We start from the raw sequence: 16,362 nt of genomic DNA on the forward strand, positions 1-16,362 counted from the left end.
TTATTTAAATAATAATTAATATTAAGGACAATGCTGATATAATTTCGTTTCTCTTTTTCTTTTCCTCTACCAATCAGCAATTAAATATCGTTAAAAACCAACAAATACCAAACAAAGACAAAAAAAAAAAAAAAAAACCGAAAAACAGAAAAAGAAAAGAAAAAGTTGCGTTGTAAAGGAAGCAGACAGGCATGATTGCGTAACTAACAAAACAACAACGAAGTAAACGTCAATCAAAAAATTAAAAGAAAAGGAATAAAATTAAAATATTGTTTTATGGCGTTACCTGCTTCAACTCCTTCAAAACAAGAGTACAAGGACGGTTCAGCTCAACGATCAAACCCTCAACCTGCAGAAATGGCTCGTTCATCCTCCACCAGAGATCCTCCTCCTACTCCTTCCTGGTTCACTCCCAAACGGTAAAATTTCCTTTTTTATTAAAAAAAATTTAACTTTAACTTCTCTCTGTGAAGGATTTGTTATTAAATTGTTTGATCTGGAAATAATGCTTGTTTTACACTTTTGCTGAATTTTCATTGCTTGCCGAGGCTGATTCTATCTGCAATTAGGGTTTATAAAAGAAAAGTTAGGTGAATGAAGAACTTGTTTGAGTTGAATTTTTTTTCGATAGAGATGCTAATTCCTAATTTATAGTATTATTTTGTTTTTGTTTTTTTTTGTAGGTTATTGATTATATTTTGTGTGATTAACATGATAAATTATGTGGATCGAGGAGCAATAGCGAGTAATGGTGTTAATGGGAGTATTAGGACTTGTGATGACAAGGGAATTTGCACATCCGGTAGTGGAATTCAGTAAGATTTTACTCCAAATGATTCGTTTGTTTGCTGCGTAAGTTCAGTTTTCATGAAATGTTTGTTAGTATTAGTTTTAGTTGTCTTACACTAGAAAATGTTTGCTTGCAGGGGGGAATTTGACCTGACTAATTTTCAAGATGGTCTCTTATCATCTGCATTCATGGTTGGACTTCTTGTGGCATCCCCGATATTTGCTTCCTTAGCAAAGAGGTGAATTACCTTTGATAATTCTTTTTGCTTGTAAAAAATTTACAGTTTTTCAAAGTGGCATTCTGCTCGTGGAACTGCCATGTTAAATACTAAATGAAATCATCATTAATTTTCAAGATGAATCATTTTAACATTGTAATTGTTGTAGTATATTTGGCAGTTAATTACATGTCAATTTGTTTTATAATGTTACTCAATTTCTATAAGTGCAGCCACAATCCTTTTAGGCTTATTGGAGTGGGATTATCTGTTTGGACCTTGGCTGCAGCTGGATGTGGTAGTGCATTTTCCTTTTGGTTTATCGCAATATGCCGCATGTAGGTGTAATAATCTCAATACTCTCTGCAAATTGGTTGTCATTCAATTATTACTTCATAAGTTTCTTGTGCTAAATTTGTTTTTTCTTTTTAACTGTGGCTGGGTCTTGATGTTTTAGGCTGGTTGGTGTTGGAGAAGCTTCTTTCATAAGTCTTGCAGCTCCATTTATTGATGATAATGCTCCTATTTCTCAGGTTTATTTGTTTTAGTTCCTTTTTAACTTTAGAACTTAGAGATACATGAACTATCTATCTTCCTGCTGAGACTACATGATCGTGCTAATTCTCTTTCATACTCCAGAAAACAGCCTGGCTTGCAATGTTTTATATGTGCATACCTACTGGAGTTGCTCTTGGATATGTTTATGGTGGATTTGTAAGTTTATATATCTCTTTCATGCTTTCTCACTTTATCTGTTGCTTTTACATTAAGGATGTGATTTATACTCCTAGGCCAAATCACTTGGTGGGGGTCCCTCTGTACTGTCTAGACATGTCTGCAGGATGTTTGATGATTATTCACAAACTATGTTTGCTTATCACATAGGTTGGGGGGCATTTTCACTGGCGCTATGCTTTTTGGGGAGAGGCATTGTTGATGCTTCCATTCGCTGTTTTGGGCTTTGTGGTGAAACCCTTGCAGTTGAAAGGTAATTGTTTTAAGTTGTCATCTGCACTCCAGAGTTTTCTGTTTTATGATCCCATAACAATTTAATTGCTGAACATCAACATTACTGAACTTTGAACCATAGGTTTTTCTCCTGTCGAATCAAAAAAAGCATTGACATCTGTGGAGACAGTTTCTGCTATAACTGACGGTACATGTTCCTTATCATTCTTCTTCTTGTATTAATTTGTTATTGGTTCCTCTATTTAATGAGAAGTTGCTTTCAATAGTAGGGTGATAAGCACCTGCTATGTATGAATGTGTTTCATTAGTACAAGGTTTGAACTAGAACAGACAGACTAGAAAGAAACTGTTAGGTCCTCTCCTTAATAAGTAATAGAGCTAGTTTTTAACATAATCAGACAAAAACACAATTGCAAGAAAAAAAAAAAAAAGAAAAACCCTTCTAACCTAAAATAGATGATTTATTAATTTGGTGCATCTCACCCTGTTTTCATTATCCAAATGTTTTACCTAAGTATGTCTCTAGGGATGTATCTAAAGAATAGAAGTAATGAAGTTTTTTTTATGATGCAAATTCCTGGTCCATGCAGTAAGACAAGGATCAAAATGCAAGGTCTTATTTCTATAATTAATCTCTGGATACAAGTTCTGTGAATGTTTAATCCCTCATTCTTTTGTTTTGCATACTAAAGGTACTTATCTGTGACAGCAAATTTTTTTATTCCTTATCATCCACATATACTTAAGTTTTTTCATACTCCTGTTCCAGCACCTCCGGTTTGTTGTTCCCAATGAATGACCTTTCACTTTGGACCAAATATTTAAACCAGTGTAGAGAATGTCTAATCACTGTTTCAAATGTGGTGATTGCTAGGGATTTGCATGTCATGGGTCAGATCAGCTTCTTGCTAACTGAAATCAAGTAGGATCAAGTTGATTTTGATTGAAACTGAGGCAAAACTGTTGGTTTAGAAACCCAAACAAAACTCAACTAAAACTTTTGGTCTCTTGGTTTGAGAGAAAATTGGACCAGAAAATTTCTGCATACACTACAAACGTAGTTTTTTTTTTTTTTTTTTTTGGGTTTCCCCTCTCTATCTCTCTCTCATAAGTTTGTTTCTTGTAATAAGCTGGCCTGCCAACAAGTAGAGTGCCCTTTTTTTCTTTCTTTCTCTAAAGCACTTTTGTTTATTATAAGTCTAACCTATCCTAGTTGCAGATTCAGAGGCATCAAAACTAAATGGCCATATTTTAGTTGGAGGTGACGGTATCAGTGCTGATGAATTGAATAAAACTTCCAAGTGAGTGGTTCTTAAACCCAGGGTTTGTATTAAATCTTTTCATTAGTTTGTTTGCGTCAGTGTTCCTTATGATGGGGCAAACTGCCTTAAAACAATTTACTTCTGACCTTATTCACAATTAGAAATTTTACTAAAGAAAAGGGAGAGGAGTCATCAAATAAGAAAGATCGAAAAGGAATTATAGTTAATAGAGCGTTAGGATTCTAATTGTATTAAGAATGTTGAACGCAATAGAGCCGCCACCCTTATCCATACTGTATCCATCAGCCTTATTATCAATAGGCCTCTACTCAGGGAATGACTACTATGACTTGGGAGCTAATGAAGATTTTGCTACGTGGAAAGTTAAAATATGAACAGGTAAAAGCCAATCTTGGGATGGAGGAGTCCTTAATCTATGATATTCTATCACTTGGCTGCAGGGAATAGACTGAAGTCCAACGTAATCGTGAAAGTGGGTTATGTGTCTTTGGTTGAAACAACTGTATCTCATCCTGTCTTACTGATGTTAAAAACACACCTAAACTAAGATTAATTGTACAGATGCATAAAAACTTTTGCTGTGTACTTTAATATTTATGGTTCATTCCGTTCCATATCCTGATTAAGGACTGAGACATTTTATTTGGCAGGTCAGTAGGCATACGCAACATTTTGAATCAGTTTTCTCGTTTTGCAAGAGACATGAAAGTGCTTTTGGTGGACAAAGTTTATGTTGTAAATGTTTTTGGTATTTTCTTGACCCTCTTCACATCCAATTGAGAAATGCTCTGACAAAAAAAAAAAAAGAAAAGAAATGCTATATGAGTTTTTCAATTTTTGTCACAATTTTGCATATCAATTTTTGATCCTGGATATTTCTAAGACAGTCTATAAAGGATGTGTTTGTTTCTTTTCTTATTAATTCTTGGTAGCTAATCTTGTATTTCATATGCTAATACTTCTTTTTGTGAAGAATTACTATACTGACATTTTGTCTGGCAGGTTACATAGCATACAACTTTGTCATTGGAGCATACTCATATTGGGGGCCAAAGGCTGGTTATAATATTTATCATATGGTACAGCTTCTGGCAACTTACATGCATTCTGTTTTCTATCAAAATCTTTCCCTTTTAGCATTTTCCTTTTGACATAATAAAGAATCATGATTGCCCCCTTGTTTTGGTGCTGTACTCATTTAAATTGTGATTTTTGCAGAAAAGTGCAGATATGATGTTTGGAGGGATTACAATTGTTTGTGGGATTTTGGGAACATTATCTGGTGGTTTCATCCTAGATCGCATGAGTGCTACAATATCTAATGCTTTTATTGTGAGTTTTGTTTCTCTTTGATGACGTTTTATTCGAATGGTTTTTTTTTGCATGCTTTTCAAAAAAGAATTTCACTTTCTTTCCTTTGGATAGGAAAAATAAGTTGATAAAAGGTGGAAGATTTTTGAAGAAATTAAACTAAAAGATCTATTCTTTGTTATTTTGTCTAATACAGCCTCTGATGTTATAAAAAAAAGATGGATATAGGATTCTGTTAATGTAAAATTACCTCTCTCAATATTACTTCTATAAATCCAAACAACTAAAGAAAGATTGCAAACACTGCAAAGAATAAAAAAATTGTGATGAGTTAACCAGCAAAAGACAAAGACAGATAGATGTTTTGCGATTTTCATAAAATTGAGTTGCTTCTATTCTAATTCCTGATGAAACTAACAGTTAGCTATAAATTATAGTCTGAAATTGTCTCCTTTTTGTTTGCTGTTTATTGCAGTATTTATGGCTTACTTTCTTCTGCAACAGCTTCTTTCAGGTGCAACATTTCTGGGTGCAATATTTTGCTTTGTTGCTTTCTGTGTCAGGAGCTTGTATGGTTTCATTGTTCTTTTCGCAGTGGGTGAATTACTTGTTTTTGCAACACAGGTAAAATAAAAATGGAGTGAGATTTATGATCTTGTTTTTCTCCAAATAATTATGTACTTGTATTACTGGAGGTGTACGAATGCTCTCTCTCTCCCCCTTTTTCAATTAGGTTCGTTCTATTAGATGAAAATTTAATTAGAAGTTATGCCATGAGTTTTACTCACTAGCTTCAGAGCAGCTGTAGCTTATTATTTTACGGAAATTGAACCTCATTTTTATATTTTCCATTTGATAATAAAAAGATCTTTTCTGGTCCTCATTTGTCCCTGTATTGAATACATTAGTGCTGGAGCAATATTTTATTATTTTGGACTTGTATTATCATGAAATACTTAACCAGTTATTCTACTTTAGTAGTGTCACTCTCACCAAACATTATTTTGCAGGCTCCAGTCAATTATGTGTGTCTCCATTGTGTCAAACCAAGTTTGAGACCATTGTCTATGGCCATCTCTACCGTCTCAATTCATATCTTTGGTGATGTGCCTTCCTCACCACTTGTTGGGGTTCTCCAGGTGTGCATTTTTTTTAACATCTGAGCTTGTTTCTTTTCATGTGTTTTAGTATGGTGGATCTATTTATTTACATTGATATGCTATTTCATGGTTAATTTTTGCTCTGAAAAAAATTTTGCATTCTAACTTGGAACACAATATTTCAAAAATTTTTCGACTTTTAAAGTGTTCTTAATTTGAGACATGACTTTCAACTGATTACAATGGATGCATAAATGTAGCATGCCTTGCAATTGCCCTATAAATTTTTTGGGGAAATAATGTACACAATATCTTGTGAAATTATTGCCAAAAATACTATTAATTAAAACTTTTAGGATGAAAATTTGATTCTTGGACCTCATTTAAATTTCATTATTGAATAAATTAAATGAAATTATATTAAGTAAATAAAGTATGACATTTCAACTTATATATATATATATATATATATATATATGAAGAGTTTCTGGATAACTAATTTACCCATTGCCTATGAACTATTCTGTTGTGTTCAATGGCAAACACTATCTTTGCCTTATTACCTAGCTTTTATCTCTAATCCTGCGTGTTGTAGAATCACTTTACGAGGATTTGATGCAGGAATCTGAATATACTTGCATTTCTTTCAAATGAGGCTCCTATGAATTATGAAATGTCTATGAAACGTCAACCTATTTATTATCACCATGAATTCAATTTTTTATAGCATCATTTTGACTGTTGATGTTTTGAGCAGGATAATATTAACAATTGGAGGGAAACTGCACTTATTCTGACTTCTATTTTCTTTCTTGCTGCTGGAATATGGTTTATAGGTGAGTAATAATAAGTTCTTGATAATGTTTCCAGGAAATGATCTGATTATAGGTTCTTTTCTGTTCTTTCTCAAATTAGTGAAGCCTCCTTTAAGCATGCCAATGTACTCAAAGCTACAAACAGTGCATAACTTGTCCAGAGGACGACAATTAGTGAAATATTCCCATTTGTTACTGAATTAAGAGTTATGATTCGTGTGCCATAGTGGTCGGGCAGCATCTTATCCAAGAAATTAAGCATGATGCAACTATTTTTCCATATGATATCAGGGATGAATTTGTTTTCCTGATGATTACCAGATTAAGATAGAATATTCGTTGATTCATATGCTATACTGAAAATCCAGTTAATACATGATTGCCTGATTCAAAGCTCAACCTTTTCGAAAACCGTTGCTACTTTAACTAAGATTTTATTATTGTTGTTCTTTGACAGGTGTTTTCCTACATAGCGTTGACAAGTCTAATGATGAAAGTGAAAGTCAAGTCTCTGCACCCACAATGGCCAATAGGAAGCCATTGCTTGATGGAAACGGGGATGAGAGTTTTTGTGAAGTTTAAGTTTCAGACCTACATGCTAAAAAAACTTGCATGCTCCCAAATGTAAATAAAATTTTTAGTTCTATTGCCACTGTTTGTCCTAGTTATAGAAGTTTGCAAATTTATTCAAGTTACTTTTCTTGAGGCAGTCTCTGCTTCAGTTGTAGGAGCTAAAATACAGCAATTTGGTGGCATTCCTTTAACTATTGCCCCAGTCGTCATCTAAATCGGCGAATAGTCAGATTGCTTGTAAAGAACAAGTGGAATCCGAGAAGGAAGGAGGAGAAAGAGAAGACGTGATATTGAAGGTATTTTGCTGTTTTATTTAGAAGAATGTTATTATTATTATTTTTTCTTTTGGTTTGAATTTAATCATTTGTAGATATCTCAGCTAATTTCCTAGCTGCATACGTACTAATGATAAATGTTTAATATGAAATTTGAGCAGATGCAACATCAAATTATACATAATTTTAATAAATTTTAAAAAAATACTAGTATTAATTATTAGTCTGATTCTCATTCACAAAGATATTAATTTGGTAATTATTTGTAGAATGAGTGGTCCATTGAAGTGAAAAGAAGAAGCTTGTATGTTAGAATTAGGATGTTTTGGGGAGTAAATACAAAAAGTCTGGGTCATCTGACAAACTAATTAATCAGGCAATTGAAAATGATTCGCTCCATCAACAGTCAATGCCAATGTGCCTTACAGCTCGCTCATCTACATCAATAACCTAGCAATAACAAGGTTTTTTCAAATAACATGACACGCCAATGCCAATTGCCATGCCTCCTGAGTATATTAGTAAAATTGCCGACTTTATGGATCGCATTTCCAGATCATTCTTACAGAGTTATGGTCTCTCATCTCACAGCTGTGGAAGTCTATCGCTGAGATATAATTTTAAAATCTCCGCAAGCCAATTTAGACCCACCTCATTTATATTCATTTGTAAAATTACATATAAGTTAAATTTAAATTACGATAATAAAAATGTAATTAACGGTGTTTATGTTTTTCATTTTAAAAAAATTGCTCACATTTTTTTAGTATATCGTTTTTTTAAAAATGCAATTTTTTTTCTATCTCTTAGTACCAAATTAAATAAGTTATATAGCAAAGTTTTTATTAATCCTAACAATCTAAAAAATAATATGATGACACGACACGAATACGATACAAAAATAAGATATAAATATAATATAATTTAAAATTTTAATAATAATTATATATAAATTTAATAAAATAAAAAATATATTTTATATTTTTATATCGAAATAAATTTAACATAATTTATCTATAAAATATATTCAAATATATAAATTTTAATATTTTATATAATACAAAGACATAAATCATTAAATTTAATTTTTATTAAATAAAATTAATTAAATTGATAAAAATCATTTTTAAAGTTTAAATCTAATTTTCAACAACAATAATTCTCAATAAAATGGCCTTCCCTCATTTAAATTTTTTAACCAAAAAAATACATAAAAATTCCCAACTAAAAACAACACGTGTACATGTCCACACTAAAAACCTATGTAAAATGTCATTGTATTATCTTAAATCCAAAAAAACCTAATAATCCAAATCCCTCATTTTTTTTTTCTTACATCAAAATCATTGTTGGTCCCAAAAAAGGTGAAAATTCTCGTGACAATTTCCCCCAACCCAACCAACAAACCCTTTTGGTCTTGCTTTTCTAACTAAATTGAAAATCACTTTTAAAAAGTTTAAATCACAAAAAAAAAAAAGCAAAACCAACGGTCACGATCGTTTTCTTACAACCTCCCTCGTCCTCTTCGTTCTTTGTTTTAAAATTTCTCTCCCTCCTATTCATTTACCTCTTTCACGGGGGCATTTATTTTTTATTTCGACGCTGCATCAACTTCATTTGCACCACCAAACACTGAATCTTTTCTCTAACGCGTCTCCTTCTCTCCCACTAATTTCTCCGCCTTCAGTTTTTTCTTTTATTTTTTAAAAATGGCGAGACCTTTTTATAATATGAGAAATATTCAAATTCCTTGAAGTATTCAAAAAAAGCTTTTGTTTTTTTCGTGAAGAGAACAGTTAATAAATACTTTCACAAAATCCGCGTTTCTTGGAGACTTATTTTTGAATTTCCACTTAAATTTAACGTGTTTAGAAAAAATTTGCTTCTTGATTCTTCTTTGCTCAAGGTAGTAGAAAAAATGATTTCGATTTAGTTTGAAATCGATGTGGTTAAAAAATGCCGACGATTACAGTTCCGGCTAAGAAGAAACCTACGACGTTAACGGTTAGTTTTCTCTTGTTTACGCTGAAATTTGCAGTTGTTTTTGTTGATTTTTTCACGGCTTTTATTTCTTCATGATCTTTGCTTTCTATTATTTTCTTATAGGTTGCTGTAAAATGTAGACCATTAACTGAGAGAGAGCGCGGTCGCGACATTGTTCGAGTAAAAAACAATAAGGTAAGCGGTAAATTTCTTCTTCTTCTTTTTTAAGTTTTTATTTGAAAATGTGAAGGTGAGAAATTTGTGACATTGAAGGAGGTGGTAGTGTTAGATCCTGACTTATCAAAGGACTATTTGGATCGCATTCAGAATCGAACCAAAGAGAAAAAGTATTGTTTCGATCACGCCTTTGGTTCTCACTGTACAAATTTGGTACGTCAATTCCTTTTTTTTAAAAAATTAAATTTCTTGTTTGAAGCTTGATGCTTAAAAGTTGTTAGGCAAAAAGCCTCTAATTCAATCACATTGGCGAAAGCAAAATTAAACTATTAATCAATCACATAAGATATAACATTTAACGTGATTCGGTTCAAACTTATGTAAACTCTTTCAAGTTCCTCTAATCCACTCATATCCACCGTTCTTATGTAGACACTCTTAGTTTTCTCTAGTTCATTTATAAATATTTAAATATATGCATAAATTTCTAATAGTCTTATAAGGTGTCTATTTATAAAATTCTACAATTTTCTTACACATTTTTTTTTCATACCTAATCTTATAGAGATTTCATTTATTTATAATCAAATTAACTTGCTTATTAAAAATTTTTTTTCTTTTAAAATTCTTTTTCTGCAAGTCAAACTTGTTTATCAAAAATATTTTTTCTCTTAGAATTCCTCTTATGCTTTTCATTCATCAAGCAATATCTGACCAGTTTCAAACAAATTTGTCATGGGATTTGAGTCACTATTCCTAATAAAAGTTTTGTAGTCTTTTTGCAATTTGGAATTTTGAATTTGAATTTAGTATAAATTGTGTGATAGAGATCATAAAAACATGATTTTTCATGATTGCCACTCACGTATATGAAATTTATTTTGTAATATGTGATTATCATAATGTTTGTGATAAACTGAATTCGAATTCATTCTCTCTAGTTTATTTTTCCAAATGGAGCACTATTTTAGTTAAGGAGTGTCTTCTAAAGGAAAAGAAAACCCAATGTCAGAAGATGATTATGCTTTTTGTTGGAAATGTAAATTTTGAATTTTTTTAGATTTCTGGTAATTTCTATTGGGTGCGACTGCAATGTACCATTTTGTGCTCATCTGGTGATTTTTGAAAGAAGGTTTGGTCTATTGGTATCTGGGGCTCCTAAGGTTCATGGTCTTTTTTTTTTTGTGTTTTATTTATTTTTATTTCCTCCGACATTTGATTGCTCTAAGGTCTAGAATAAAGAATAAAAGATGATAATTTGAGTTAACTGAAACTTGGTTAGTTTTATATTCACGTTTTTCATTATTGTTGTTCACTGAACCATACTGATGTAACTGAACACGGTTCAGTTTAGGTTGCTTTTCTTACTTTTCTGTATTTAACAGAAGGCGGTTTGAGTACTCACATTCCAATTTTGCTTATATCATGATCCTTTTATCTAACTTGGCTTTATATGTTCAGGATACCTACCAAAAATGTATATCTACTATAATCTCTGGAGTTGTACAAGGTCTTAATGCAACTGTGTTTGCGTATGGTTCAACAGGAAGGTAACAAAAAAGATGGATTGGCATTGCTATATTCTCATAAGTGACTAATTATCACGGTAATAAATTTCTTGAGTAAAAAAGATTTTGCTAATACGGTCAGGGGGAGTCTCTGAGCTTTGGGGGCATCACTGCACGTTGCCTGGGCCTAATTCCATCATTGGGCGATCATTTTGCCCAAGAACTTGTCAACCTATATTTTTTTTCCCTAAACAATTGAGTGTTGAGTCAACTTGAGTTTGCATAACTATCTGAAACTTATTTCTTGAGATTTTTGGATCTATAGTCTACTAATTATAAACAGTTTGACTATATTATTAATTTGCAGTGGTAAAACATATACTATGGTTGGGACACAACATGATCCTGGACTCATGGTTCTCAGTTTGCACACAATTTTTGATCTTATTAAAAAGGACAAGAGCTCCGACGAATTTGAAGTTACTTGTTCCTACCTTGAAGTCTACAATGAAGTAGGGAATAGATTTTTACCAACAAACCTATTTCCTTCCCATAGGATAATTTTAATTATTTTTTCTTATGTATGTTATTTACTATTCAGTTTCAAATGCTTTTAGGTTATCTATGATTTGCTTGAAAAATCATCGGGCTCTTTGGAACTTAGAGAGGATCCTGAGCAAGGAATAATTGTTGCTGGGCTAAGATGTATTAAGGTTCAGTCTCTTATATATCGATTTCAAGCTACTGAACTGAATATATTAAATCTGAGTGTTGTTTGGCATGGACAATATTAATTTCTGTCTTTAAATTGGAGTAGGTCATCATTTATCAAAGTTGGAAAATAGCCTACATGATACATTTTAAGGATCCTTTCAAAGAAATTTGCTTATACTTAAGCTAGAAGTTATGTAACCAGGTTACTTGATATTGTATATCCTTTTGTTCTTTGTTGATGAAAAAAACTTGTTCTTAAATTTAAGTATGAACTATTTTGTTTCTTAAGTTGAAATATAATCAGTAGAAAAGTATAACCAATAAAAGCAAGAAGCAATCAAGTTGTAGTTTCAAATATATTTTTAATCATTCATTGCTTTGGTGACAAGAGAATGCGAATTTCCCGCGAGAAGTGAATTGGTATCTTCTGTTTCACATGGTATATAATTGGTTCTCTATTGTGGTAGTGGTTCAATATTGGCTTTCCTAAGTTTGGTTTGAATTTATGGCATTTTAGGATGCTGAACACCTCAAAGTGACTTTTCTCATCTGTTGTGAGTTTGTATTAAGGGTACTGTTTCTGTGATGCTTCAATAGAAATATGGGTCCATGCAAATGCCTTGTTTTATTTTTTTAGGATTTAAAGCAGGGGCTTAGCTACCTATATTTTGTAACTCTTCCTCTCAGAAGGGAAAAGAGATTCATTTTTTCACTAAACATCCAACAACCTTGGCTCACATGCAGTTTTATGGTTTATATTTTTGTTATATAGAATTTCTAGTATTCTTTTGGTATGAAACCCATATATTTGAATTTTTCCTCTATATTAATCATTGGTCTTCCTGCTTTACATTCTTTGATCAATCAATGTTCTAATTTGTGGGTGAATGCTATGATGTTGATGCTTAATGGTCTTTGGTGGTTGCTTCCTCATCAGGTTCATTCGGCTGACAAGATTCTTGAACTTCTAAATTTGGGGAATAGTCGAAGGAAAACAGAAAGCACTGAGGCTAATGCGACGTCATCAAGGTGAGTAAGCTTTAGTTGAATCTCACTTTTGTTATAAATGTATTCTTGCTCTTTATTTTAGATTGTCTCTAATGCTGCTTATTTTCATATTTGTTCTCACTTTTGGATGTTCTAAATCATCTATAGAATTCCTTTACCAAAATTGTTTTGTGTTTTCTTGGGAGCTCTCAGTGTGTTGTAACCTTGTGCGTGATCTCATATAAAGTTGTCTTCATCCAACTAGATCACATGCAGTTCTGGAGATTACTGTGAGAAGGAAACAGAGAAACAAATATAAAAATCAAATCATGCAAGGAAAACTTGCACTTGTGGATCTTGCTGGCAGTGAACGAGCTTCTGAAACAAACAGTGGGGGCCAAAAGCTGAGAGATGGAGCTAACATTAATCGTTCACTTCTTGCTTTGGCGAACTGCATCAATGCTCTGGGGAAACAACAAAAGAAGGGTCTTGCCTATGTTCCATATCGCAATAGGTATATGCTAGTGGCTATTGTAGCTGTGGTAGCCTTAGTCTTCACTGCTTATGAAGCTACTGGTAATTTTGCAGTAAATTAACTAGGATACTTAAAGATGGTCTGAGTGGTAATTCTCAGACAGTGATGGTTGCTACAATATCTCCAGCAGATGGTCAGTATCATCACACTGTGAATACCCTGAAATATGCAGACAGGGCAAAGGAAATAAAGACGCACATCCAGGTGAGGCTGAATATACCTTCTGGGAAGACGTTATTCATACTTCCAAGAACATAAGATTGGGTAGTATCATGAGGGTTATTTTTGTTCCTTTTAATGCTTATGCTTGTAACTGCCTTTAACAAGTTCTGATCAAGCCTTCATGTAACTCCTTTTTTATGATAGATTATGCATCGAGTTCTTTTTCCCAGTTTTCTTACTGTGTTTGCCTTTTCTTTCCCCTCAGGTCAAGAGCAGTAAGTTCTTTTGTTATGCTGTATTATCAAATGCCTCATTATCTTTTGTTCTTTTTTCAGAAAAATATAGGCACAATTGATACACATGTCTCAGATTACCAGCGAATGATTGACAGTCTTCAGGTAAACTTTTTTGATTGATTTTCATTGAGGTTATTGTTGATTGCAATCTTATTTGGTGTAATATCCTGTTCATTGCATAGAATGAAGTTTTCCGATTGAAGAAAGAACTAGCAGAAAAGGAATCACAGTTGAGTGTCAAACCAACTGAAAAGGCTGCTGATGATGAACTGTCTTGGTTAAACGTTTTGAGCCAAGAAATCAGTGAAAACGTTCAGGAACGGATAAACTTACAGAAGGCACTATTTGAGCTTGAGGAAACCAATCTTCAAAACCGCACTGAACTCCAACATCTTGATGATGCCATTGCAAAACAACCGGTTAGACTTTAAGGCTGCTGGTTTACGATTTCTTGCCTATATTTAATGATTTGTGCTCTGCATGGAAAATGGTGGTTTTCTCTTTTTTCTTGACAAAATCCTTTGAATTATGATACTGAGATAGAAGTGAAGTACTGAATGTTTGAGTTATTACTTGCATCCCCATCCAATCATCAACCTACCTACCCACCCCATGCCTTTACATGTCTTAAGAATATTATGGTCAAGGTAACAATAACATATGCCTAGCTTTCTGTTTTTCAGTTTCCTTTTTCCCCGTTACTTAGCTGTCATGTGGTGTGTAAGTGGTGAGGTGGTAATTGGATTTACTTATATCATTTTTTATGATATTTATTTTTTTAACCTTTTGTAAATAGGCTTCTGAAAAGGATGGTACGGTTGTTGAAGTTCTGAGGGTAAGGAGGCAAGATATTCTTGATAACATCCGTGACAATGATGAGGCTGGTGTTAATTACCAGAAGGTAAACTTTGCTGCTACAGAGGCTTATATGGTTAAGATCTTTTGCTGCTTCTGATCACGTCAATAATTAATCTTCTTGTAGGAAATTGAAGCAAATGAAAAGCATCGCTGCCAACTCCAAGGTATGATTGAGGAAGCCATTAGTAACAATGGCAATAAAACCTACCTGCGTATACTCAGTCAATACAGACTCCTGGTGAGTGGGCAGTAACAGCCTTTGAAATTTTTTACAACAGCCTTTGAAATTTTTTACTTTTGGTATATATGTATTATCATCCAATGACTTTTGGTATCTATCTATAACTGCTAATTGCCACTTTATGCAAAGGTAAGCACATTGTTTTCTTTATATTAATGCAGGGGATGGCTAATTCTGAGCTTCAGTTTGAAATGGCAATGAGAGATCAAGTAATTCATAACCAAAGAGAGGCACAAAGGAATCTTTGGAACTTGCTCATGGGGTTGGGACTTGATGAGAAACAGATATTGGACCTTGCTGCCAAACAGGGAATAACAATTGAAGATTGGACAATGACACGCTATCTGGGGCTTTCAAACGGGGAGCAATCACCCAATTTGGCATCTGGAGGATATGCTCCTCTCAGTTATGGTCTTTCTATCAATCAATGGCATTCAAGATCATCTTGCATCTACCAGAACTATCAACATGTTGCTTCAAATTCATTTTCTAGAAGGCCCTGGGATCTGTCTCCTACTTTTTGCAGGGAGGAGCACCATAGTTCCTACTACTTACTTGCTCATGATAACTCTCCACCATGTGTCAGGTTTAGGAGGAGTAGTGATAACTGGGTTGGTGGTCATCCAGTTTCATGGTTTGGCACTCCTGATAATCTTCCTCAAGATTTGCGGAAGTCATATCCAGAGATGATTATTCCTCCTCCATCATGCAGTGAAAGCTATCTACCTCCTCCAGCTCTCTGTGCAGATTTTGTACAAGGGCAAAAGGTAGGATTCAGTCATTGCTCATATATTTTGCATTATGTTTTCCTGTCCTTCCTCATTTTTCCTGTCAAGGTTAAGACTATTAAATGAAGTAAATATTTAGAACACCGATTGCTGTAGCATAAGTTCTAAAACTTCTATATAAGATCATTTTTCGGTTGTTATGCAATTTTCATACTTTGACGCAACTTATTCTGATACGCAGGACATTATGAGGCAAAATCTAACTAGCAAGGGTCCTCATGACGTGATGATTAGCAGCCAAGACAAGTTAAAAGGAGCAATAGCTGGTTATGGTATGATAGCCGATGGTTGTTTGGGATTTATCCCATCCGAACAAGGCTTTTAGTACACGCAGCTCAAATCATACCGTCCAAAACCCCAACCCCTCCAACCATCCAACCCTTTCCCATATTCCACCATTTACTTACCAAAGCCCTAAATCTTGAAGGCTATCCCTTCATTTTTGTATAGCCCTCTAGTATTTTGTACCCTCGTCTGTCTTTCCATTTTTTCATTCTTTTCTCTTCAATGTGCATCATGGTCAGTGAGAATTCGCTCTATCAGTGAGAATTCGCTCTAAAAGGAATTGGTAGCTGAATTCTTTGTTTCCCTTGTGGAGAGAAGACCGATTCGACGCGTATTTTGAGTAACGAGTTGGATACACGGTTACAAGCGAAGCTGTGGAATGTAGTTCTTTCTCTATCAGTATGTTTCCTAGCAAAAACATGACTAAATATCAAGTTGTCCAGTTAAATCAAATGCATTTATAAGCTATAATATGACCGGCAAACTTACTATTAA

General features: G+C 33.4%; 2 protein-coding genes across 4 annotated transcripts; both read left to right on the forward strand.

Annotated features, from left to right (window-relative positions):
- Window positions 1–157: 157 nt before the first annotated feature.
- Window positions 158–7,493, forward strand: LOC111292258 (Major facilitator superfamily protein). 3 transcript variants are annotated; one of them, XR_002690492.2, is made up of 17 exons: window positions 158–419; window positions 684–815; window positions 927–1,028; window positions 1,241–1,345; window positions 1,465–1,540; window positions 1,647–1,721; window positions 1,893–1,995; window positions 2,098–2,163; window positions 3,196–3,277; window positions 3,910–4,007; window positions 4,262–4,338; window positions 4,478–4,591; window positions 5,046–5,194; window positions 5,581–5,709; window positions 6,428–6,506; window positions 6,943–7,109; window positions 7,196–7,493. XR_002690492.2 is itself a non-coding variant. In XM_089766472.1 (17 exons), exons 1-16 carry the CDS (start codon window positions 277–279, stop codon window positions 7,065–7,067), a joined length of 1,626 nt encoding a protein of 541 aa, XP_089622598.1. In that variant the 5' UTR covers window positions 174–276; the 3' UTR covers window positions 7,068–7,109; window positions 7,208–7,357. The 3 variants fall into 3 exon arrangements, 2 of the variants coding, with proteins under 2 accessions (XP_089622598.1, XP_022740273.2); XM_089766472.1 differs by having other exon boundaries at window positions 174–419; window positions 5,075–5,194; window positions 7,208–7,357; XM_022884538.2 differs by having other exon boundaries at window positions 177–419; window positions 5,075–5,194.
- A 1,592-nt stretch (window positions 7,494–9,085) lies between these two features.
- Window positions 9,086–16,155, forward strand: LOC111292812 (P-loop containing nucleoside triphosphate hydrolases superfamily protein). The gene is given in 16 exon segments (XM_022885402.2): window positions 9,086–9,337; window positions 9,440–9,511; window positions 9,590–9,706; window positions 10,955–11,043; window positions 11,369–11,513; window positions 11,619–11,714; window positions 12,653–12,744; window positions 12,968–13,216; window positions 13,291–13,441; window positions 13,735–13,797; window positions 13,878–14,114; window positions 14,492–14,596; window positions 14,678–14,791; window positions 14,956–15,561; window positions 15,764–15,898; window positions 15,900–16,155. Coding segments are annotated over 16 exon segments (2,427 nt in total). The 5' UTR covers window positions 9,086–9,289; the 3' UTR covers window positions 16,008–16,155.
- Window positions 16,156–16,362: the final 207 nt, after the last annotated feature.

Source organism: Durio zibethinus, chromosome 10 (genome assembly GCF_047325235.1).
Source record: "Durio zibethinus cultivar Kanyao isolate XHJ-2024 chromosome 10, ASM4732523v1, whole genome shotgun sequence".
Lineage (NCBI taxonomy): Eukaryota > Viridiplantae > Streptophyta > Magnoliopsida > Malvales > Malvaceae > Durio > Durio zibethinus.